Source organism: Schistocerca cancellata, chromosome 9 (genome assembly GCF_023864275.1).
Source record: "Schistocerca cancellata isolate TAMUIC-IGC-003103 chromosome 9, iqSchCanc2.1, whole genome shotgun sequence".
Taxonomy (NCBI): Eukaryota; Metazoa; Arthropoda; class Insecta; order Orthoptera; family Acrididae; genus Schistocerca; species Schistocerca cancellata.
Genome location: NC_064634.1, coordinates 153,961,357 through 153,987,474, shown reverse-complemented (window position 1 = coordinate 153,987,474; position 26,118 = coordinate 153,961,357). Strand labels below are relative to the sequence as shown.

General features: G+C 42.1%; 1 protein-coding gene across 2 annotated transcripts in view; it reads right to left on the bottom strand.

Annotated features, from left to right (window-relative positions):
* Window positions 1-26,118, bottom strand: part of LOC126100877 (uncharacterized) — an 80,563-nt gene that overhangs the window by 4,993 nt on the left and 49,452 nt on the right. For both annotated transcript variants that reach the window (XM_049911542.1, XM_049911541.1), the window contains exon 5: window positions 7,074-7,474. In XM_049911542.1, the coding sequence (XP_049767499.1) occupies window positions 7,074-7,474 (401 nt within the window). The remainder of the gene's footprint in view (window positions 1-7,073; window positions 7,475-26,118) is intronic.

Here is a 26,118-nt window from a genome sequence, read left to right as displayed (position 1 = left end):
ATTTATATTCATAGCAGTAAATAGAAATTCTGTGCACATTATCCTGACTCCCACTACAGCCACTAAAATGACAACACTTATACCATACATAAGTGTCATCCCATACTCAACAGCATTACTAGCAAATAGTCTCAGATTATTGTTCATCACATTTTACAGATCATTTATCTACATGAAGGCAAGGAATGACGCTAGCACAATTCTCTTGGGCATTCCCAATATCACGTTTGTACCGAGAATGCACCTCTGTTTCTGATGAACATCCAGGACGAAGTAATGGGTTCTATTCATCAATAGGTCATCCTTTAAATCACATGCTGGCCTCTTGTTATGATATAAAATACATGCTGTAAAAGCACAGCATACATGCATCTACCCCATAAGGCCTGCACACTGATGGGTTCTGTTGCCAAAGGAGGAATGTATGTAACGTATGACAGTGCCCTATCCACAAGCACTTTAAAACTGCTTCAGCTGGCCAGTAGGGGGAACACTACCACCAAAATTATTGACTTCACTGATAACAGCTTGTTGTTCTTCAATCCTAGCCACTCTTTCTCCCTCAGGCATGATCCTGAGCCTCAACAGTGACGAGAATGCACACATAAGGAGAGCACCGTATGCCGCAACATTTCCCTGACAGACAACCTTATCTGCTTCACTTGCAATTTCAGTTCCCCAAATTCTCGTTGGAGTGGCGTATCTTCCTCCTGACTGTATGTGAAGAAGGGAGTCATCAACCATCTGGCCTCTGTAGCTGCTGTGTACATGTAATGGATGGCCTGAAAGGCTCAGGACATTGGAGCAAATACATGACTTGGCACCTCGGCTACACCTTACATGCAATGGCATTCGTAAGAGCTCTTATAGCACTGAATACCATGAATTAATTACATAAGCAAATCATAAGAATGTATTCAGGGAATACCAAGACCACAAAATGGGATTCCTTAGGTACACTCAGCAGTGCAAACTAGAATGTACTTGCTGTTCTCAGATAAAATGCTGTAAACCACACAGTTAAAAAAATACCTCTCCAAGAAAGTACCTCTGCATCTGTTAGCTGCCTCAATACAGAGGATGGTATTGTGGTGGTTTTATATGCCACTGTACTGTTATCAGTCTAATCCAGGGATGGCCAAGAATGTGGCACGTGTGCATGCATGCGTGCCGAGCTTTCACACACGTGCGGATCGCTCCCTTCTGACGTCACACGTCCCCCACTACCACACCAGCTGACTGCGCACGCATGCGCGGAACTACGAACACGCCACATGCGACAGTGCATTCGCGTAAAGAATACCGCTCTGCTAGCATGTGGCTTAGTTTCATATTACGGCATTTGATAATATTAAGCTCTGTACAACACATCATGTTGAGCAATACTGAATCTTTGTTGGCTGTTGGTACACCTACAGAAAATTAACAATAACACTGGGTTTGAAACTGCATTACACCAAAAATATCGTGCTTATTCGCTCTTGCAATTTTGAGCGCTATTGGGTAGCTTGCTCTTAAAGACAGGTTCGGTTGCAGGCTAAAAAAAAGGAAACGAAAAATCGAGTGAACTCTAAATTCGAATTCTAACGACAAATATGTACGAATACAAACATCAGAAACACAAAGATTTGTGAGGGGTACTCACGTTCGGTCTGTCTCGCTGCATAACACTACGTCTTCTTAATTCCGCCAGCTTGTTTGATCTATCAGCCCCAACTAAATCATTAAGTTCTTTGTGTGTGGTGTTATAATGTCGTTCTATTGCAAATTTGCGGTGCCTGGCGAGTATGCGAGTGCATAATAGACATTGAGAATTTTCATCTTCTCTTCAAAAAAATATTGCAATTCCCATTCAGCTCTGAAGGCTCGTGGCATTGTGTCACTACCCCACCTCTTCGTGTGTGTGTGTGTGTGTGTGTGTGTGTGTGTGTGTGTGTGTGTTCCATTGCAACAACCATTGTACAGTACTTATAAACTTCCTAAGAATCGCTAACAAATAGCGAGAAATTAACATGGCTGCCCCTACGAATCAACCAACGCACCCTATGCCAGATGAAAAGATATTGCATCGCACAGCTAGTCTAATGTCGTGCCGTGCCGAGCTGTGCCGCCAAAGACCGAGGAAAGCCGAGTAGTGGCGAGGCGTACCGAGCCCTGGACGGCATGCGTGCAGCACATCTGTACACGCGTGCAGTTTGGCACGACGTGGCCGTCCCTGGTCTAATCCATAATTGTTTGACACTTGGGAGGATGGCAGTTGAAATCCCTGCCAAGCCATGCAGATTTATGTTTTCTGTGGTTTCCCAAAATGATTTAATGCAAATGCTGGGATGGTTCCTTTCCCCAAACTGAGCTTTGCTCTGTATCTAATAACACTTGACAGAATAACAAACCCAAAATTTTCCTCCTTCAGTCCCCAGATGGGGGAAGAGAATCAATAATTTTATGACAAGATGGCATTGCCAAGTCATGAACTGAGCATTAATAGGCAGCGCAACCCCCCACAAAACATTATAGAACTGGATCATATGCACTCAAAATGTACAAGTATCCTTTTGAGTACAGCTGGTTTAAAACATGATGGAAACAATTAAAAGTTAAGGGAAACACATTTCTCTGATGAAAATTTAGAATGTGCTATTGGCCGACAGATCCATCTGTCTTATAGGTGGCTGCACCTGATGACCAGTCTTTGTAAATCAGGAGGAGAAGCAAAAGTTGTCAGCAAACAATGAGCATTAGATTTTGTGGAAAAATTATTGCTGTACTGTCATTGCCAACAGCTTAAATTTACTGAAAGCTGAGTGACACCTTGTAAATATGCACTGGAAGTGACTAAATAATTTCCTGTAATCTAAGCCCAATAAAATGTTGCTGAACTCAAAGATTTGAAAAAACTTGTAATATGTGATTTTCAATTGAAGTACACCCCAAAATCTTGTACAACTACATTTATGTACACTACTGTGTGAAAATTGCAACACCCAAAAGGAATCGTTGGAATCACTCCAAAATCAGAGGATGTGGAGAACAATGGAACCTTCATAAGTGATTAAAATTGCACAGATATGGCGTGCTCATTCGTGTGACTGAAACATCAGTGTTATACTACTCTTAGTCGGTGCAGAGCCATAAAATGAAGTGAAAATGTCCATGTAAGTGCCAGTATGCTTCCTCAACATCAAAGAGCGCAATACCAGCATGTGAGTGTGAAGAGGGCAGAATTATTGGACTCCTAGATGCTGCAGCTCATACAGGGAGGCAGAGGGTCGTACACAGTAATGAGTTGGTACTAGAACACACAACGTGACTACAGAGCAAGAAGACTGCCGTCTTGTCCTCCTGGCCATAACCATCAGAACAGCTTCATTCACAGTGTTGGCATGACATTGAAGCATTGCAACAAGTGTGGACATGTTTCAATTGACTAATTAATTAAGCCACTAATTAAGATTTTGCATAATTTACCATTATGTAAAATAATTTTCAGCATGGTACAGTTGTACTCATAAATAAGCTACTCCCAATGTGGATGCAAAAAGTGATTGCATAAGCTTTCCTAATTTCTTAGACTGCTATATTTTTTGTAAATTTTGTCAAGACTCATTGTCTATCCTAAATAGTAAGATTTTACCTAGTTGTTTTTTAAAAGATTGTGTAATTTCCAAAATAACAGTTTGTTCATACATCAGTTTTTAAATAGTCAGACATCTCTCAAAGCCAGTCAGTCTGCACCCAGTCCTAGTGACGCTAACAAGCATGTAACACCTATGCTCCTGGTATTTGCTCACGTTATAGATATGTGCAGTCTGTTCATGGAAATATGTGTACCTGCAGTCGTAAAAAATTGGTACTATTGATGTCTAAAAACTTCAAAGTGTTTTCTGTAGCTCAAATTATTGGGTATTTTGACTGATCTGTGTTATAGTTAGTAGGAGATTTGAGCTATCACTGTAATGTGAGTGAGTTATTGTTGTGTGGCTTTAATTAATGAGTGATCAAAGTGGGTTTTTTTAGTGTACTTTATTCTGAAAGATTACTACAACATGGTATGTGATGTTTTGTCTAATATGGATAGTGTTTTGTGCCACATCTGATTACTTGGCTTGATGGTTTGTTAGAACTACCACTGATTATTGGATAGTGCTTCAAAATGTGTGTATTCATAACTTTGCAATTCATATGAGTAATTCCACCAATGGGCTTTTATTTATTTTTTAACCCCGGCCTGATTGTAAACTCTAATAATTTCACAAAGGAGGAAAACTGGCTCCAAACAATATATCTTTGAGGCTAGCAAAAAGTGCAACCTAAATTGTGGTGCCGAGTAAATTTTCTTTTGAGCTAACTTCATCAAATAATGAATAAGATTTTCAGCTTCAAGACAACAACAGATATGCTACTGAGGAGGTGACGGACACTACAGAATATCAGGTTGCTGTTTTATAAGATGCTGAAACTTTACTGATTATTGGAACTTCAATGACTGTAGAGCTGGTTTGGGGTCATGAATTTCTGCTGGCGAATTTGCACTGGCATCTGCTTGTTTGAACTTGAGGTCTGTTTGTAGGTGATTTTTATGAATGATAATGCAAGAAACGTTGCACATGTACAGCCAAGGAGATTGTATGTCTTCAACCCCTCAGCATAAAAGTCAAACTCAATTCCTGGATTTTCCTCTCTCCAGAGAAGATAGGCATTGCTATCCTGAAAAGACAATACTACAGAAAACAATAAATAATCTCACAAGGCAATGGTTGCTTCACTGTCTCTGAAAGCCACTACGGGAATTCCAAAATTCATAGCCTCAATTTAAAAAAAAAAAAATAGTCCTGACATTTCTCTGAAGTGACTCTGGGAAAACACAGAAAATTGTAATCCATTAGTCGCAGTAAGGGAAGGGAAAATCTTATCTGTCAGTCCCACAAAAACTTCACTGCTAGTCCACTATCATATTTACCCTACTATAACGTAATGGTTTTTCGACAATTTGTCATTCATACAGCAGGTCTTCTTACATTCATATATGGAGCTACAGTAGTTGAGGTGAATGGTCTTTCGTTGTGTAGTAGCTTATATCAAAAGATAAAATTATTAGTGAACGCTGTTTTTAAATTTAGTTGTACAATAAAGTGACAAAAGTCATGTGATAGTGATATGCACATATACAGATGGAGGTAGTTTCACCTACACAAAGTATACAGAGGACAGGGTATTGGTGGAGCTGTCAATTGTACTGAGGTGATTCATATGAAAAGGTTTTCAACGGGATTATGACCGCACAACGGGAATTAACAGCCTTTGAATGCAGAATGGTAGTTGGAGCCAGACACATGGGACATTCCATTTCGGAAATCGTTAGGGAATTCCTTATTCTGCCATCCACAGTATCAAGAGTGTGCTGAAAATACCAAATTTCAGGCATTACCTCTCACCTCGGACAATGCAGTGGCTGACAGCCTTCATTTAATGACCGACAGCAACAGTGTTTGTATAGAGTTGCCAGGGCTAACAAACAAGCAACACTGCATGAAATAACCCCAGAAATCAATGTGGAACATACAGCAAACGTATCCATTAGGAAAGTCACAAAATTTGGCATTAATGAGCTATGGCAGCAGACAAACAACGCAAGTTCCTTTGCTAACAGCACAACATCTCTTGCAGTGCCTCACCTAAACTCGTGACAATGTTGGTTGGACACTAGATGACTGGAAAACTGTACCCTGTTCAGATGAGTCCTGATTTCAGTTGTTATAAGCTGATGGTAGGCTTCAAGTGAGGTGCAGACCCCACGAAAGCAATGGACCCAGGTTGTCAACTAGGCACTGTGCACGTGGTGGTGGTAGCTCCATAATGACGTGGGTTGTGTTCACATGGAATGGACGGGGTCCTCTGATCAAACTGCAATAATCATTGACTGGAAATGGTTCTATTTGGTTGCTTGGAGACCATTTGCAGCCATTTGTGGACTTCATGTTCCCAAACAACAATGGACCATGTTGCCTGACCACGACTGGTTGCAATTGCTTTGAAGAACATTCTGGACAATTCGAGTGAATGATTTGGCCACCCAGATCACTCAACATGAATTCCATCAAATATTTATGGGACATAATAGAGAGGTCAGTTTGTGCACAAAATCCTGCACCAGTTAAAACTGTGGACGGTTATAGAGACAATGTGGCCCATGGATGAGTTGATTTTTTGATTTAGATCATATTTTTCTGGTAAAGCGATTGTGAATATCACAGTTTTATTGCAGGCTAATGTTTTTACCTATCACATTCATTTTAAAGAATATAAGAGTTTCCGTAAAGTAGATACAAGGTTAAGGAGTAATACCAGAGATGTGGAACAGTGCTTCACACGAGTCTCTACATTTTCATCCAAACATGATTCTAAAGGCCCATTTTTTGCCATTTACCAGTGCTGATAATGGCTTTAGAGTTTCCCCAAAATGGGACTCCATACTTATGGTGAAAATGACTGCAGGTATGATATGGTTTCTTTAATGTTTTCCGACTACAGCAGGATTTTGGTGAGCAGAGAATGTGGAATTTCATGACCCGTTTTGCACTTAGACATTCTATGTGCTTATTCGATTTTACATTGCTTTGCAGCCATAATCCTATGGATCTGATATCTGAATTATTACCAACTGGTTCAATGATAATCATTTTTGACAACTGAAGGGAGGGAGGGGGGGAAGAAGCTAGACAAATCACTGATTCACACTTGTTGAAGGGCTTAAAAGCCTCTGTGTTGAGCAAACTCCACTTTACTTACAACTGAAGCAATGGCATCTACTTGTGCTCCTCTAGGCTACAGGCCATATCCATTCTGTAAACATGCATGTCTTTCTGGAATGCCCATTGAGCCACAACTTAGAAATTTTTATAAAGGGCACACAGAGTCACTGTACTTGCATAACAAGAATTTGCTTTTTTAAGGTTTTGTGTGCATTGTGAAATTTGTCTGTGTCTTGTAGCATTTGTCCATTTATAAATGTGACTTGATTAAAATAAGGGCACCCTTTCTGAAACAACCTGCAGAGAGTTTATAGTACTCACCATTCCTGGTTATGTTCAGGGACTGCGAAACTGCAATGCATCAGATGGAGTGAGTGCAGCTGTGGACACTCAGACATCAACGCAGGCAGGTCAACTGCAGTGCAGCCGGCCAGTGTGAGGTGCTGCAGCCGCCCTGCGTTCGCTGTCCTCACAGCCTCCACTGCTTCGTTTGGTTGTGGAGGCAGGGGTGACAGGTCGAGGCGCAGGTCAGTAAGGTACGGTAGAGTCGAGAGGGGTGCTAAGCTGCAGAGAGGAGCGATCAGCTCCAGACGGTTTAGATCAGGAGTCTTTGCAAGGACTTCTTCCAAGCGTCTTGTTTCCACCAGCTTCAGGTGTTGCAGAGACAGTCTGCACTGTGATTGGCAGATTATGATGGGCTCGAGAGGAAGATCTACACCAACCTGTCAGTTAAAATAAACACAATTCGTACAATCTCATTTCACACAATCTCTTATGGAATAAAAATCTTGTACACAGCTATGACGACAAACACAACACATAAATCAACACTTACAGTGTTATGGAAGTAACAGAATTGAATAAAAAGAATAGTGTATGGAAAAAACACATGCAACATATGGAAGATGTGTTGAGCAGTAGACAGGCATAAAAAGAATGTTTAAATTACTGTGATTCAGGAATTAGACTTGCAATAATACAGTATAAACTAAAAATGTTGGTTTGAGAACCACAGTGCTTCACTATACACGATTCTATTGGAGTTAGGTTTGTCCTTACATTCGTTCACTTTTAACCTGACCTACCCAGGACTTACAGTTCAGGGTGGACTCTGAACCATAGTGCAACTCAACATTTTCCACATATATAAATTACGTACAGAGGTGAAAGAACCAATAAATGACAGAAAAAATCTAAAATGGACTGTCAATTGAACATAAGACAACAGGTAGATTTTATATTTCTACATTTCCGGAAAGTATTTGCCTGCCCAACTAAAAACTGTCAACAGAGATCCATGCATAGGAACATACTCTCAGATATGTGAGTGGCTTGAATACTTTTTAAGTAACAGAACCCACTATGATACCCTAGACAACAAATGCCCATCACCAGAAACAAAAGTATCATGAGAAGTGTTCCAGGGATGTGTGACAGAATCACTCTTGTTCTCTATGTACATAAACTATCTGACACATAGGATGAGCAGCAATCTGTGACTGTTTGTTGACAGCACTGTTGTCACAGATATTTTTGTTTTAAAAAAGGTAATCCTAAATTTTACATACGATGTAAATCAATTTTCATCAAAGATATAAATTTAATAACAAACCACATTTCTGATGCATAAATCGATATTGTAAAAACCATGCACAAATATGACAAAACAAAGGTAGATTATATTTGAAAAACAACATTTAATATCTTGTAACATAAGTACAAATAATAATATAACCAAAAATTGTACATTTATACGTATCTTTGTAGATATGTATGCTGATAATAGTTCGGCTGTATCTAGGTACCACTTGAGATGGCACCGCATTTGAACATGTAACAAAAAACAAAATATTAAACAATGGGGTCTGGTGGATTATTTACAACAGTACGCATTTCATACAACTTGTGGGTGCTGCAGGGTAGCACACACAAGAAACAATTGAAAAAATTTAAAGAACCGGAGTATGCGACTGGACTGCTTGAAGAATGATTCTCAACCCAAAGACAAAACAAGACAAGTTAGGGCTCATATGAAAGCATACAGGCAGTTGTTTTTGCCTTGCTCCATTTGCAAGTGAAACACGAAAGAGAATAACTAGTAGTGGTGCAATGTACCCTCTGCCATGCATCATATGGTGGTTTCCAGAGTATGTATGTTGACGCAGATGTAGCACAAAGTATTTACAATTAAGCTTAGCTCAAGAAACTTATACATGTGATGAAGTCTTGGCTCTAAAAGCCCTGAGAGTTGCAAGAAATTGTACCATCTGCATCATACTATTTGGTGACATCCCTAGTTCTCCTGAAAAGATAAAAACTCCCCTCAATCTGACAAGAAAATAGGTAATCTGCAGAAAATACCAGGAATCATTTAAGGTTATTTGAAGCTACACATTTCAATTTTCAATCGTCATCAAGCTTCTTACAATCTGCAGGCCTATCGTTGTTGTTCTATGCGCCTTGACATTTCGCGTTGTTAGCAAATAAGTACCTTGTGTCCTGTTTGGCATTTTTATCATGAACCAGCATATTTCAGTCATCACATAGCACTTCACTTCATGTTGAAAGGCACAGTGATTAACCCATAAGATGCCAATATTATAAATTTGAAAGTAACTATTATCTTTTCATGGCTAAACCATTAAATCAAGGTTTGGTGAAGTCTGATATAGAGAGAGCATGAAACCTGAGGATGAACATAAGATACTTAAAAAAAATTAAATCAGAAGGCACAGGTGATAATAGTTGGTAACAGTGAATCAAGGAAGCAAGAATTTTGTTGGCAATGTGCTCTTTTGGAATATGTTGTGTAAGCAATAAAAGCTATGTCAAATTTGAAGGTATTAAATTGTAGATTTCAAAAATATTTCCACAAAAGTCCACAAGAGCACATGCTTATCTTTTATGGTTCACCCATAATCACCATTTTTGCCTTTTGAGTACATCTGGCACAGCAAATCCAAAAAACAAACCTGATGATTGTAAGTGAAACATAAAAAAGAAACATAACTGTGCTCTTGCAGACTTTATCATAGATATTTTTGAGATCTATATTTTAGTATGACATCAAATTGTGTACCATGCACTGATTACGTAGCATTTTGCTGCTGGCAAACTCTTTGTCCTATATAGCAGGTTACCTTTCAATGGCTGAACAAACTTTCATCAAACGTGTCATGACAAGTCTGATTAAAGTAACCTTCAAATAAATAAAAGAGCTGCATTGAAATCAATGCATCTGTATTGGGGCGGTGATGCCACAGCCACAGAAAGATGTTAAACATAACACCTGACTATGTGCAATGGGCAGTGGGGGGGCAGCACACATCGCGAGCTCTGCTTCTCCAATACTTATTCATCATAACAGTACTACAGATGCGCAAATGAAGCCCCAGGTAAAAGCTAGTTGAATATCTAAATAGACAGACATTATTACTTGATGGAGAACTTTCAGAAACACTTACAGGTGGCATTCTGTTAGTGATGGGACAACCGACTGTTCTTAACAATCAACTGGTCAATTGATTGTTTTTTTAGTCAGTTGGTTTTTTCTGTCGAATGAAACAACCAAACGCAACTAGCCTCTGCGGCCATGTCAGATATATGAATGTTTTCACTCATTCACAGGGTTTGAGTGGTTTCACTCAATGTGAGACAACCGACTGGAACAAGTTTCTGTATGAATCTTTTCTCTCAGTCTATGGTTTTGAGAGATTTTTACTGACATACTCCTCCACCTTTTTCCGTAGGGTTGTTGGGGAGGGCATATGGCACCAACACTGCAGCCTCCTCCTGCGGCTGCCAATGGCAGAGTCACAACTGGCGTGAGGAAGAGCGTGAAAGCCAGTGCAAGTGCAACACTGGCGGCACCTGCGATAGCAGTGACTGGCCACTGTGCCACCTCTTGCAGGCTGCGATCCTGCAGGACGCTGACGTGGAGTGTGTGCGACAAGGTGCCATCTCACATTTTACGAGGGCAGTTCAATAAGTAATGCAACACATTTTTTTTCTGAAACAGGGGTTGTTTTATTCAGCATTGAAATACACCAGGTTATTCCCCAATCTTTTAGCTACACAACACTATTTTTCAACATAATCTCCATTCAATGCTACGGCCTTATGCCACCTTGAAATGAGGGCCTGTATGCCTGCACGGTACCATTCCACTGGTCGATGTCGGAGCCAGCGTCGTACTGCATCAATAACTTCTTCATCATCCGCGTAGTGCCTCCCACGGATTGCGTCCTTCATTGGGCCAAACATATGGAAATCCGACGGTGCGAGATCGGGGCTGTAGGGTGCATGAGGAAGAACAGTCCACTAAAGTTTTGTGAGCTCCTCCCGGGTGCGAAGACTTGTGTGAGGTCTTGCGTTGTCATGAAGAAGGAGAAGTTCGTTCAGATTTTTGTGCCTAAGAACACGCTGAAGTCGTTTCTTCAATTTCTGAAGAGTAGCACAATACACTTCAGAGTTGATCGTTTGACCATGGGGAAGGACATCGAACAGAATAACCCCTTCAGCGTCCCAGAAGACTGTAACCATGACTTTACCGGCTGAGGGTATGGCTTTAAACTTTTTCTTGGTAGGGGAGTGGGTGTGGCGCCATTCCATTGATTGCCGTTTTGTTTCAGGTTCGAAGTGATGAACCCATGTTTCATAGCCTGTAACAATCTTTGACAAGAAATTGTCACCCTCAGCCACATGACGAGTAAGCAATTCCGCACAGATGGTTCTCCTTTGCTCTTTATGGTGTTCGGTTAGACAACGAGGGACCCAGCGGGAACAAACCTTTGAATATCCCAACTGGTGAACAATTGTGACAGCACTACCAACAGAGATGTCAAGTTGAGCACTGAGTTGTTTGATGGTGATCCGTCGATCATCTCGAACGAGTGTGTTCGCACGCTCCGCCATTGCAGGAGTCACAGCTGTGCACAGCCGGCCTGCACGCGGGAGATCAGACAGTCTTGCTTGACCTTGCGGCGATGAGGACACACGCTTTGCCCAAGGACCCACCGTGCTTTTGTCCACTGCCAGATCACCGTAGACATTCTGCAAGCGCCTATGAATATCTGAGATGCCCTGGTTTTCCGCGAAAAGAAACTCAATCACTGCCCGTTGTTTGCAACGCACATCCGTTACAGACGCCATTTTAACAGCTCCGTACAGCGCTGCCACCTGTCAGAAGTCAATGAAACTATACGAGACGAAGCGGGAATGTTTGAAAATATTCCACAAGAAATTTCCGGTTTTTTCAACCAAAATTGGCCGAGAAAAAAATGTGTTGCATTACTTATTGAACTGCCCTCATAATTTTATTTATGGATATCATCTCTTTTCAGTAAAACGTAACACAAACAGTAACAAAAATGTGTCAATGTTCCTTTCTTCTTCATATACCCCTAAGAGAACTCCTATGCTTGCTCAGTATTGTACTCCCAACGAAGCTTCACATGTTAATTGCACCTAGAACAGTTTAATGCACAGCAATCTAATTATCAGTTTTAAATGGTGAAAAGAAGAATTACAAATGTGTTTATTGCTTGCCTTTGTGAACACCTGAAGATATGTGCACCCCAGTTTGTTAGTTGGTTGGTTGGATTAAAAGAGGGGGGTAGGACCAAACTACAAGGTCATCAGACCCTTGTTCCAAATAAAACAATGTCACAAGTGTGAAAAATGAACAAACGAGACTGGCAACACAAAGCGGAATGAAAGGAAAAAAAATCACAAAAATGATGAAGGGTAACAAACGTGTAAATGGACAAAAGGGGGTCAAGAAAACCACAGAAACACAAGAAATGGGATGAAGAGGGTAAAACAACAAAGCAGATGACCATGGCTAACTGACCATGAGAATAAAAAGGAGAAGCCAGCCACTCTGCAACACATTAAAACCTCCAACTTAAAAGCACTAGGGTGGAGAACACAGATGGACAAAGGACATGCGCTAAAACTTATATCAAATGTTAAAACCCACCCTCTCAAATAAAACGTAAAACTAAAACAGCCGATGAGGCACTGTCAGCGGCAACGAGTCTGGTAACCGAAGATTTTGTCGCAGGGCAGTCAAAGTGGGACAGTGCACCAGAACATGGGCCATTGTCAACTGGGTACCGCACCAATACTGAGGTGGGTCTTCATGTCGCAGGAGGTAACCGTGGGTCGCCCAAGCGTGGCCAATGCGGAGCAGGCAGAGGACAACTGATTCCCTGCAAGAGGCCTGCATGGAAGACTTCCCCACATTCGTAGTCTCCTTAATGACATGCAGTTTGTTGTGCATACTTTTATGCCATTCCGTCTCCCAAAGCCTTAGAACCCTGGGGCGTAAGTCAGAATCAGAGATGCCCATCTCCAGAAGCAGTTTCCGTGTAGCCTGTTTGGCCAGCCTGTCTGCAAGTTCAAAGCCTGGGATTCAGACATGACCTGGGGTCCAGACAAACACCACTGCATGACTGGGCCATTCCAGGGCATAGATGGACTCCTGGATGGTTGCTACCACAAGATGACGAGGGTAGCACTGATTGATAGCTTGTAGGCAGTATGACTGATGCAGTGTACTGTGAGTACCAGAATGGTCTGGTATTCACACTGGGAACAAGGCAAGATGGTGTTTGTTAACAGCCAAGCAGATGGAAATGGTTGAAAGGCAACATGCCTTTATCAAGACAAGTACCCTCACAGACACCAACCACATCACATAAAATTTCAAGCCCTTTTTGGGCATTTAGTGATCATGGGTCCTTTCAGACAGATGAACAAGCAGGGAGGCAGCAGACTGTGCATACATCAGATTTGGGGGGCTGGGTTCAACAGGATATTGAGACGAACCCTAATACAAGCTCCAGGCAAGCTGCCCATCAACATGGTGTAAGCCAGAGTATGAATATGTGCATCCTGAATGAAAACCACATGCACTGATTGTTGCATGCACATCGTCCATTTTCGGACACATGTTCATGTTCATAGGACACTTTTTCTCCATTTCCAGTCCGTCCCTGCAGTTTGCCGGTTTTTATAATGTTCCCTGTATGTGTGAGTGATTGTGTGTTTATGTTAAAATTAGTCTCACAAAGCCTATAAGGACATGTTCACCCTCCTGATCCTTGTGCCCCCCCCCCCCCAAAAAAAAAGAAAAATTCTGTTTCTGCCTGTGGTAACTGCTTCCATACATCATATCTAATGGCTACAGATCACTCTCTATCAAGTAGGAATTACTGCAAGATTTTAACATTAGTCCTACCCAATCTATGAGGTAGTTTCAATGAAATTTAAGGGAATTTCATCAAATAGCATCATGAAACAACTACATGAACAACTGCATACAAATCATTCCAATATCACAATAATCAACTGATGGTGCAAGCAGAAATTGGCAGTGAGGAACACATGATTTTCAGTATCATCTGAAGTAACCTTTGTTGGTGTGAAGATACATGGAAAAGATCCTCTGTCCTTTTATTCTGCCAAAGATCCTCTATCCTTTTATTCTGCCATATAGTAGTGCTATTAGTTGTTCACTCATTTTTATTCACAAAAAGGCTCATCTTCATGTATCAGCATCACGCATAGTAAGTTTCCTTTACTCACTGTTTCATTAAAAGAAGTTGACAGTAGCACATAGTTTGACAGACAATTTGCTCCTGGGCAAAAAAAAAGTTTGTAATGGTGCAGCAGTGAAAGTCAAATTAAGCCATATTGTTACAATCAAAACACTAATTTTGTAGATATGCTACAAGTTGTGGGTATGGGTAAAGTTCTGATAACAGTGTACTTTTTGGACTTGGATTCAATTAAATATGCTTGTGATTTGTTTGTAAAACCAACTGTGGCCAGGTAAAACACACTGTTTCCAGAGTTTGATGTCGCTCTTCATGGAGAGTGGCAAAATGTCCAATAAGAACAAATCAAAAATCTCACCAATTCACATAAAGCAGGTACAGAAGTGTCAATTATTCTTGGTTACATTGCACAGTTTTATGGATGCCTGGCTTGTCATATCATCTCTAAACATAAATTCTTGGATATTTTTCTGCCAGCACCAAAGGTAGCCACAGTTGTTGGTTGTGCGAGGGATGACTTGTTTCTACAAAAGGCAGATATGTGTAAGATTATCTGTCACTGTGGTTTGTTGTATATCAGACATACTTTTACACACAGTTGACGAATGTTGCATGGAACATCGACACTATACTCACCTGCAACAGCCGGATAAACCTGCTGTCGCTGGGCACTGTAAACAGGCAGGCCATACTGCGGTCTATGAGAACATCTAGAGTTTAATATGGTTTCATCCTTGTGAGATTCAGTCTTTAGGGAAGCCATTAAAATAAGTTTGACAAATAACTTAATTAATTGTGATGATGGAATTCAGCACTGATAACAGTCAATTCTCATAGACAATGGTACTGTCCCCCTGTAACCCCGCCAGAACCAGGCTCTGTCTGTCACAAGCCAGAAGAAAGGGAGAGTGATAGAGGAATAACATCTCTTTAAAAAACCTTGGTTCAGCTGACCCAGCTGATAGTACCTTGTGAGGGCTCCTGCCAGGGTGACAGTGAAGGTGGTCAATGGTTTTGAAGGCGGAAGACGACAACTATGTCCCAACGGTGGGTTAAGTGGATGAACTATCTACATTTAGCAGTGTCTGTTCTTCAGAGAAGTGGCTGCGAAGGGGGTCTGACTCCAGAGGAGCAGTCTATTATCGAGCTCCTGGACTTACAACCTCAGTTCTATTACCAGGAAGGATTTGTCCAACCCACACTAGTTTGAACAACCAAGCATCACGGAATGTCATCACAAAAAGGACACTACCCCAGGTAGTACCTCTTTGGGGCAATCTACCACTGTTAGGCGTGCAATCAGGCCTATGGATTCTGGGGAGCCTGAACCTAGATGCTTTGAAGACACAGATATGCATACAAAATTCAAGACAAACCAGCAAAACAGAACTACTATATTGGGACTTTGAACGTCAATTTTCTATTGAAAGTTGGGAAACACAAATAGTTGATGATGACGATGGACAAACATGACATAACCATCTTGGCCATTCAAGAAACCAGATACCTAGATGAGAACACAATGGACATTGAAGATTACAGGATTTATAGAGGCAAAAGGGCAGTCAAAATAGGTAATGACATGCCTGTCCTTGGCACAGCTTTTGTTGTCCATAAGAAGGTTGTCAGTTCAATCATGGATTCTTCAGCCCTTCTGAGAGACTTTCTATCCAAACTCTCATCTGTGGTAAAGCTGTGGTAACAAAGGATTCACACAGATCAATGCACAATGAAGACAACAGACACAATACCGAGAAAGTTGAACAGTTTTGGGACCTTCTTGAAAAACTGTTAGAGAAAATACAGTCTAAGAACATAAAGATCCAACTAGGTGACTTTAACACTCAGCTGGGAATAGAACCACAATTCATATCAACAATTGGAAAGTATCCTGCTCACAAGATGACTAACAGAAATGGTATAAGACTCGTTAATCTGTGTCGATCCTTCAATCTTCAGATAATGTCAACACTTTACAAACACAAGCCAAGGAAACAGAAGACTTGGCAATCACCAGGAAATGTATGTGGAGAGAAACACATTGATCATGTAGTAATCTCTAGGAGAGCAATTAAGGAAATAATGAATGTTAAAGTACAGAGAGGTGCCCAGTTTGACTCCGATCATTACCTCTCCAAGATCAAAATGAATTTCATCCCTCTCAATAAGGCTGTGAAAACCAGAAATAAAATTCATAAATATGACGTTGTGAAGTTCAAAATCAATCAAAACATATTGGAACAATACCACCAGCAACTGACATTTGAATCCCATAATTGAACGGACATTGCCTCCAAGATCCAACAAGAAGCTAATACTGCAATCCTGACAGCTAAAAAGAGAAAGCATAGATGGTGGAATGATGTTTGTGATGAGGTGGTGGCCCAAGGAACAAATGCATGGAAAAACTGGAACTTGACCAGGAGACCTGAAGATTTTGATGTATTCTGTGAAGTTCGAAAATATGCAGCCAGAGTTCTATGAAGGGCTAAGCAATTGGATGAGAAACAGTAGTTAGAACAGATCGATCAGGATTTCCGGAAAAACAATGCCAGAGACTTCTATCAGATGTTCAAATCAAATCTGAAAGGATACCAAGCCCCTAGTCTTCGCTTTAGAGACGCAAATGGAAGGTTCAGCATGGCCAACAAAGAAAATTGCACCATCATGTCTTGCTATTTTGAAAACCTACTTAATTGTGATGAACCGAAAGAAAGATTCCCTGTATGTTCCTCGATCCACAAACTACCCAACTCATCTCCACCTAGTAAAGAGGAGATCAAAGAGATCGTCAACAACCTTAAGAATAATAAGGCAGCTGGAGAGGATTCAATTGTGGCAGAACTACTGAAACTGGCAAATAACGAAACTTTAGATGTACTAGTCAAACTTTTCGAGGAGATCTGGAGAACTGGGATGATACTAATTGAATGGCAGTCAGCGTTAATCCATCCTCTATACAAAAAAGGCAATAAAAAGATTGTCAATAACTATAGGGGTATCTCATTAGTATCTGTTCCATATAAGATTCTCTCCAAAGTGATACAGAATAGAATAGAAGGTCATCTTGACCAACTGATTGGGGAATAGCAAGCTGGTTTCTGAAAGGGCTGTTCTTGCTCAGAACAGATCTTCAACCTGAAGACATCATCAGGTACAAAAAAACTGAAGGAAATAACTATGTGGTCGTTTTGTTGATTTTCAGAAGGCATACAACTCCATCAACTGACAGGCATTAATGAATATTTTGGAAGAGTTTGGGGCAAAAAAAAAAAAAAAAAAAAAAAAAAAAAAAAAAAAAAAAAAAAAAAAGGGTCATGTGACTAGGGCCTCATGCCGGGTAGACCGTTTGTCGGGTGCAAGTCTTTCGATCTGACGCCACTTCGGCGACTTGGGCATTGATGGGGATGAAATGATGATGATTAGGACAACACAACACCCAGTCCCTGAGCGGAGAAAATTTCCGACCCAGCCGGGAATCGATCCTGGGCCCTTAGGATTGACATTCTGTCATGCTGACCACTCAGCTACCAGGGGTGGACAGTTTGGGGTAGATGATACATCAAGAAAGCTGATCAAACCAACTCTCACTAACACAGTGCCAAAAATAATATTTATGGGTGACATATTAGAACCCTTTACAATTAGAACAGGCATAAGACAAGGAGATGGACTATCCCCACTCCTTTTCAACTGCATCTTGGAAAAGGTCATTCAAGAGTGGAGAAAATTGTTAGCCCAAGAAGAAACAAATGAAGGCGGTTCAGACTTGGTCCTAAGAACAAAGGGGTGTACATTGACTGCTTGGTCTTTGCGGGTGACCTGGCCATTTCTGCTAACAACATAGAGTCAGCAGTCAACAAGATCAATAGGCTATCAGAAATTGCTGAAAAAGTTGGACTCCAGATCTCTATTCAAAAGACAAAATATATGACGAACATCTGTGATGGACCTGAATGCATGATCACCAATCTGGGAAAAATCAGAAGAGTTAAGAATTTTAGGCATCTTGGTGAAGTCATCCAGGAGAATGGATTAGAAGAAGAAGCAATTAATGCCAGGATGAGGACGTTAGACCAAGCATACCAACTGACAAAGAATACCAATAACAAAAAGTCTATGAGTATAGGGGCCAAGTTCCGACATTATAATACAGCTGTAAAACCTGGGGCTTATATGCGTCCGAAACTTTGACCATGAATAGACAAGGTCAAGCTGAGTGGCTGGAAAAGCGAGAGCATAGGACATTAAAGAAAATCCTAGGTAATAGATGGGTTGATGGACAATGGTGAATGAGAGCAAATGAGGACATGTGCAGCAAGACAGAACCTACCACAGCATCCGTTAAGAAGAGACGATTGTTATTTTATGGCCATCTCATGAGGATGGACGGTGACCGACTAACTAAAAGAATATGGAGTTTCATCCAATCTAAGAAAACAAGGCCAAGATGGTTTGAAGACTGTGAAAAAGATCTTAGGCAGATAGGTATCTCAGAAAGAGAAATTTCTGACAGGAACAAATTTAGAAGATTGGTGAACAACTACCAAGGTTTTAAAATGGCATCAACATCCAAAAGATGGAGAGGACCATTACCCAAAGAGCATAAACAGGCACTTCTTGGTGGGCTCAGAAGATACTGGCAGGAAGTCAAAGCTGGAACAAGATCAAGACCTAGACACTAAAATGAAATTGGTTGTTACCATGCAGTCCATTGAGGCTCAAACAGATTTAAAAAAAACTGACTGCTTGTTGACCAGAATTTATCACACAGTAACATGTACAGGGCGAACCAGAACTCTACCACCAAACTTTTGGAGAATGTTCATGGATACCTTTGAGAGTATTTCGATATAAAGGACCCAAGGACTCCAGCAGCTCATTATAGAGTTATTGCTTTTCATTTGATTTCTTGCCACAATTATCTTTGTATCTGTTGAAGTAACTTATGAGATTGCAGCCGTGTGACGTCGACAACTGCTGGTATTTCGACAGGTGCACACCCCATCATTTTCAATGCAAAACAGCAGCAATGAAGCACTGTGCAAGTAAGTTTAAAACATTGGTTTGCAGAGTACTTCTGGAAGGATATATATCTCTCTCTTTCCACCCTCCCACCTGCCCCCCCCCCCCCCCCACACACACACACACAGAGAGTCAATGCTACCTCACCCACTGTTTATTAATTTTGACTATCAATAACTTCTGGTGTCAATTAAATTTGGTTTGTTTGGTGGCACTAAGGCTTACAGCATGTGTCGATGCAAACTGAGGTTTAAAATTCACCTGTACAGTGCTTACATGCTGCAATTTTGCCTTGATAATGCCTATGTGTGCATCTGTTAAAATATCAGTGGTTGTCAATCATGTCCTCCTGCTGCATTCCCGTAAGTTATTTGAACATATATTCATGGGAGAAACCCAGGTCCCAGCTTTGTACCCGTATTTCACTTAAAATAGTGCACAACAGTGCAAATGTGATAGTATGCACTGTGTGTCTTGTTTCCATTTGCTCACAGTACCCACTATTGACAACAGAATGCCCTCTTTAACTCATTGCCCTCAAGTTTGCATTCATTACTAATCATTTCTGTCTTGGGTTTTGTTTTACAGCAGTGTTAGTTGTGGGTTAATAATGATGCAGTAGTAGTACTGATAAAGAGTTGGATGATAACCTCCTATGGTAACAAACCAAATAAATCAAAATTACATTATTACTCTGTAATGAACCACCAGAGACCAAGCACCCCTCATACCAAAATATTCAGAAGATATCCCTGAACAATTTCTGACAATTTGACAACAGTGCCACTAACATTACAAGTTAAGCAACACATTAAAGCCAGAAGCAGCCACTGCAGCCTACTTCTCTAAAGTATACAAATAAGGTCAGAGTTACACAGACTTTACATCCTTAAGTCCATATACTCAGACAAATTGAAACAGTATGCCATTAAATGCATTTTCCTGGCAATTGTGGAGTCATATCTTAAAACAGTAAGCAGATGGTTCCATAAAAAATGGTATAAAAGGGATAAGAGTAAATTTGGAGTCAGGAAACATTAAATATAGTGACCCATAAGGTTCAATCGTCAGCCCATTCCTGTTCTTGGCCAACATAAATGATTTAGTTGAGAAATTGGAGGACGTTTTAAAAAACTGTGGTGTTTGCTGGTTACACTAGTGCACTCACTACTAGAAAAAAGCTCAAACACATTCATACTAGACGCCTGGAGAACAGGAAGAGACTTACAACTGAGTCAAAGAAAACAGCTTAACCCTTAATCTAACAAAAACTCATATTTTTCAACTCTAAACATGTCAAACTGATTTACAGGTACTAGAAGTAGAGATCAATGGGTACACACTGGATGAGGTTTTATGTCTGAAGATCCCTGGCCTCCATCTGGATAATAATCTTGTGTTTGACTGATTTGGGGAGTAAAGGGACCAAATTACAGGGTCATCAGTCCCTTTTTCCACATTCAAACATGTCTCAGGTTAAAAACAGTCCCAAAAGGAGCTGGGGAAAGTAAAGGGTGTAAAACTAACTTCAAACCACACTGAAAGACAAAACAAAAGAAGCTAACAAAAAGGGGAAAATATACACTAAAAGGAAAAGTAGTGGAAAGTATTAAAATAATATAGCAGATAGCCTGGGCAGGCTGATCACAAAATTAAAAAAAGGATGAGTCAGTCACTCTGCAACACACTAAAATCTCCAGCCTAAAACACAAGGCCAGGGGAACACAGATAAGGAAAAGACGAACTCCAAGGTGAATAAACACCAAAGAAAGGGCGAGGAAGAGTTAAAATGGAGGGAGGGAGGAGGCCTGGGAGAGAAGGCCAGACGTCCACCCTTAGACTGTGTGATAAACCCCCCCTCAAGGATTAAATGTAAAACTAAATCAGCCACTGAGGCATTGTCTCCCAACACCATTGGCAGTATGGCAGGAAGGTTAAAAGTCCACTGCAGAGTGGCTAAAATCGGACAATCGAACAAGATGTGGGCGACAGTCAAGTGATAATCACAGCAACACTGAGGTGGGCCCGCATGATGGAGGAGGTCACCATGAGTTAGCTAAGTATGGCCAATGCAGAGCCGGCAAAGGATAACAGAGTGCCTGCGAGTGGCTCACATGGATGACCACCACACATTTGCTGTCTCCTTGATAACACATAGTTTATTTGATGTACAGAGGATGCGCCATTCAGTAGCCCAGGTCGTGAAAATTTTACAGCAGAAGACCGATTGAACATCAATCTCTGGCAGGCCAATCTCCAGAGTTGGTTTATCGGTGGTCAGTTTGGCCAGTCTGTCAGCAAGCTCACTGCCCAGGATCCCAACATGTCCTGGGGCCCAAATGAAGGACACTGAACATCCACTGTTTCCCAGGGAATAAAGTCACTCCTGGATAATCATTACAATAGGATGGCATGGGAATCACTGGTTGAGAGCTTGCAGACCGCTTAAAGGGTCACTATAGATGAGGAAGAGCTCACCTGCACAGGAGTGGATATGCTCAAGAGTGTGAGGGATGGCTACCAACACTGCAGCCATCTGGCAAGGAGCACTGCTTAGTACAGCCAACGCTAGTGTAAGTGAAGCCAACATGACCATCGACCATCGAGGCATCGATGTAGACTATTTCTGAGCCCTGAAACTCACCAAGAATAGAGGAAAATGCATCAGAAGGCCTCAAGTGGATCTGAGCTTTTTGAGCCTGGCAATAGGTCCAGACAAAGCTTTGGCCAAGGCATGGACCATGGAGGTGTATGTGAGTGGGTCTGCAGAAAAGCTGGTGACGGAACGTGTCGAGTGCAATAAGAAGCGACTGGACACGGGCTGCAATTGGAATCCCTGATCTGGACCGCCATTGCAGGAGATGGTCTGCCATGTTAAGGAACAGGAGACGGTAATTTGGATAGTGGGGCAAACTATGAATGTGGGCAGTATAATGTGCAATGCAATGGAGGAACGGCAGCTTCTATGAGCAGGCTGTTCACTGGGCTTGTTTGGAAAGCTCCAGTCACAAGCTGAACTCCACAGTGTTGTATAGGGTCCAGCACGCAATGCTGAGGGTAATGCTGAACCGTACACCAAGTTTCCCATAGTCAAGACAGGACTGCACAAGGGCTGTGTACAGCTGCAACAGTGTAGGGCGATCAACAGCCCATTTGGTGTGGCTCAGGCATTGAATAATATTAAAATACCACCAGCACTTTTCCTTAAGCTGCGGTCTGTTCCAGGGGTTGTGTCAGGACAATCGGCAAGGGCACTGAGAAAGTCCCACTCACTGAAGCGATCATTATATGGCTCAGGGCAGATGGAGCAAAATATGCTGTTGCCATTCCACCCGCTGTTTTAGAAGACAAAAGGCAAGGCAGTAATTCTCAGACACAGAGGTATGAGCATAATGCTTGGCAAGACATTCTGTGATTACATCTGTATCGGCATATACAGCTCCATGCGTAGAAATTCCAGGTATACCTGCAGGGGTTTGATATCCATAAAGGCATCTGAGATAAATCCAAACCTGACAAGGAGAGGTTTGTGTGCCAATGGTGGAGACATATCATTCTCAACACTCCTGCTTCCAACATTTGATGAGCCGACAGACTCAAGTGCGGAGCCAATTTCTGACAACCACCAACGCACCGACTTCCACTGGGGGCAACCTGAGGAACAAGGGATTGAAGATTCAGCTGTGGCAACAATGGCTGTAATGATGGTGTGGATCACCATATCGATGTTGCCATGGAACGGAGATTCAACAGTGGTAGCGGAAATGAGAGCGCCCCCAGTCAGTCTTGGTAAGAGCCCATCTGGGCAAGCATCCAGGTCAATGACTCTGAAGTAGGGACAGGAAGAGTAGAAAGTGGTCACTACCACAAAAGTTGTCGTTCACTCTCCATTGGATAGACGGGAGACGGCCAGGACTGCAAACCGAGGGATCAATGGCTGAGTATGTGCCATGTGCCACATTGAAATGAGTGGGGGTACATGTGTTTCATAGGCAAAGGTTGAGTTGAGTTAGTAGAGCCTTGACATCCTTACCACAGCCAGTAATCTTGGTTCCATCCTACAAAGTGTTATGGGCATTAATTCCCCCAGAAGTAGAAAAGGTGGGGGGGGGGGGGGGGGGGGAGTTGAGAAATTAGTGCACCTAATACATGATGCACTTCATCATCTGGAGGGAGGTAGATGTTACAGATGGTAATTTCCTGCATTGTCCTCACCCTGACAGCCCCAGCTTGTAAAGGTGTTTGAAGAGGCATAGGTTCACTACAGACAGAGGTAAGGTCATAGATACAAACTCCATCTGACAGTCTGTCAAAGTAAGTATGGTTTTCGTAGCACCCCCAATAGCCACAAAGGGCATGGGTCTGCATTGCAGAAAAAGTTTCCTGAAAGGCAATGCAAAACACTTAAAGAGTTGTTGTAACTCGGCTAGGTGGGAGAAAAAACTGCTGCAACTCCACTGGGAAGGCATGAACAGACCAAGGAGGCAGATTACATCTCAGGGTCACCTGCTGCCACCAGTTGAGTGCTCACATCAGTACCATTATGTCTGGGGCATCAGCAAGACCAAGGTCCTCAGGGATGGCAGAATCTCCACCCTGTCATTGGACACAGAACTGTTAGGGAATGGTGATACAGAAGCCACTGGAGTCTTCCGTTTCCTAACAGACCTCTTCTTTGTTTGTTTGCCCTCTTGTCACTCTTTAGCGGCTTGCTGGGGGGTGGGGGGCTTCTCTGAAGTAGCTTCAGGGACAGAGAAAGACCGTGAAGCCCTTTGACCAGCAGCTAGTGGCTCCTTCAGTCACTGAATGGTGTCGACTTGACCACAGGGGGGAGATCATGGAAGGTAGAGGCCCAAAGGGACCCGTTCTGCACGAGAGGAGCTGGAGGGGACTGTTGCTTCTCTGGCTGGGAGGAGGGGACCAATGTCCCCAGCATTTGGGCGGAGGAGGGGGGTGGGCATGATGCTCCCAAAGTAGGAGCTTTGGGAGCAATAGAAGAAGATGTGCCCCAGCCACCAGGAGGCCCTGAGAGCCTACAGGAGAAAACTTTGGCGAGGCATGTAATGACATCAATGAGGGTGACGTTGTCGTAGCAGCAGCATAAGGCAATAGCATTTGAACAGGTTTCAACCTTTCATATTTAAGTTTAGCCTTGCAGTAAGACACCCTGTCCAGGGTCTTGTACTCCATAATTTTCCACTCCTTTGGTAGTACCATGCAGTTCAACATGCAGTGGGAGTGGTATTCTCCACAGTTTACTCAGGTGGGAGGAGGGGCACATGGAGTATTCGGATGCAGTGGATGCCTGCAATCTTAACATGTGATGCTGGAATAGTACCGGGAGGATATGTGCCTGAATTTCCAGCACTTAAACTACCACATAGGGTGAGGGAGGTACGGTTTGACGTCATTTCGATATAACACCACCTTGACCTTTTCAGGTAATGAATCACCCTCAAAGTCCAAGATAAAGGCACCAGTGGCAACCTCATTGTCTTTAGGCCCATTATAGATGCGCCAGATGAAATGAATGCCCCATCGTCCTAAATTCCATGCAGCTCATCATCAGACTGCAACAGGAGGTTGCAATGAAAAATAATTCCCTGTATTATATTGAGGTTTTTGTGGGAAGTGACTGAAACAGAATATCATCAAACTTGTCACACCTGGGACACCTGCACAGTAATAATGAGGCGAATATGGCTCTCTTCTATCTGTAGTCCTGTGTTCCTCCCACAGTGTAGCTATGGAGGGGAACAATTCGGGTCAAATGTCACAGCATTGTATTCTACCCTCCCTTTCTTAGAGACTGCTGGGGCCATTTGGTCCCCAGCAAAAGATGACTTTGTCCGATTCATTTTGGGTCATCTGCCCTGATGCCACCCACTCTGATCAGGGGCTCTCCCCACGGGCACCACCCAGCCAAAGCAAAGGTCACCTAGGACACTGGCCATTGCTGGGAGTCCCAATGCCCCAAGATGATGGCCATCTATTCCTTGGCATACTGGCTACTGCGCTGGATATTGGGTGTGTAGAAATCCAGTATTGTCATGCGGCAAAAGAGGACAGCAGACGATGAATGGAGATTACGCACCTTGGAAGATGTCCTCGCCCAAAGAGCTGGAATAGTGGTGGAGTGGTAGCACCATGACAATAATGGGTGCAGAAGATCTTAATGCATGAGGGATATGAGACGCGCCACGTAAGGCATCCTTCCCCAAATGGCTCGCACTGTGGAAAATTTGGACAGTGTGAAGGTCAAGCTCTAAAAGGCAACCATAATGTATTAGGCCAAAAAGTGGGAGACTCCTTTTAGTTGCCTTTTACGACAGACAGCAATACCTCGGGTCCATTCTAACTCGTGAACCCACAGGGGGATCTGCATGGGGATGAGGAAATTAAAATGCTAAGTTCTGCAAATTTAGAACATAGAAATCTCTCTCTGTGCTGTGCTATAGGATAATGTTGTTGGGCAATACTGCACTAAAACAGCTTTAACAGAAAAAAGGGACAGAAAGTAGTTGTGTGCCTTAATGCTAAATAATGCAAGCAGCACCAACTATTTCCCACTACACGCTCCATAACACACATCAGTGTGACTCCACGATCTTAGGCAACGGTCTGACGATGTCATGACCTAGCCATTGCATGGATATGTATAAGCAGTTTGGTTAGCTGAGTTTAGAGTTTGAAACTGCTGTCTGGGTCTTTTATTCTCCAATTATATCTCCAGAAGATGAATCATTAGGTACAGAAACATGCCTTGGACCATGACCTAA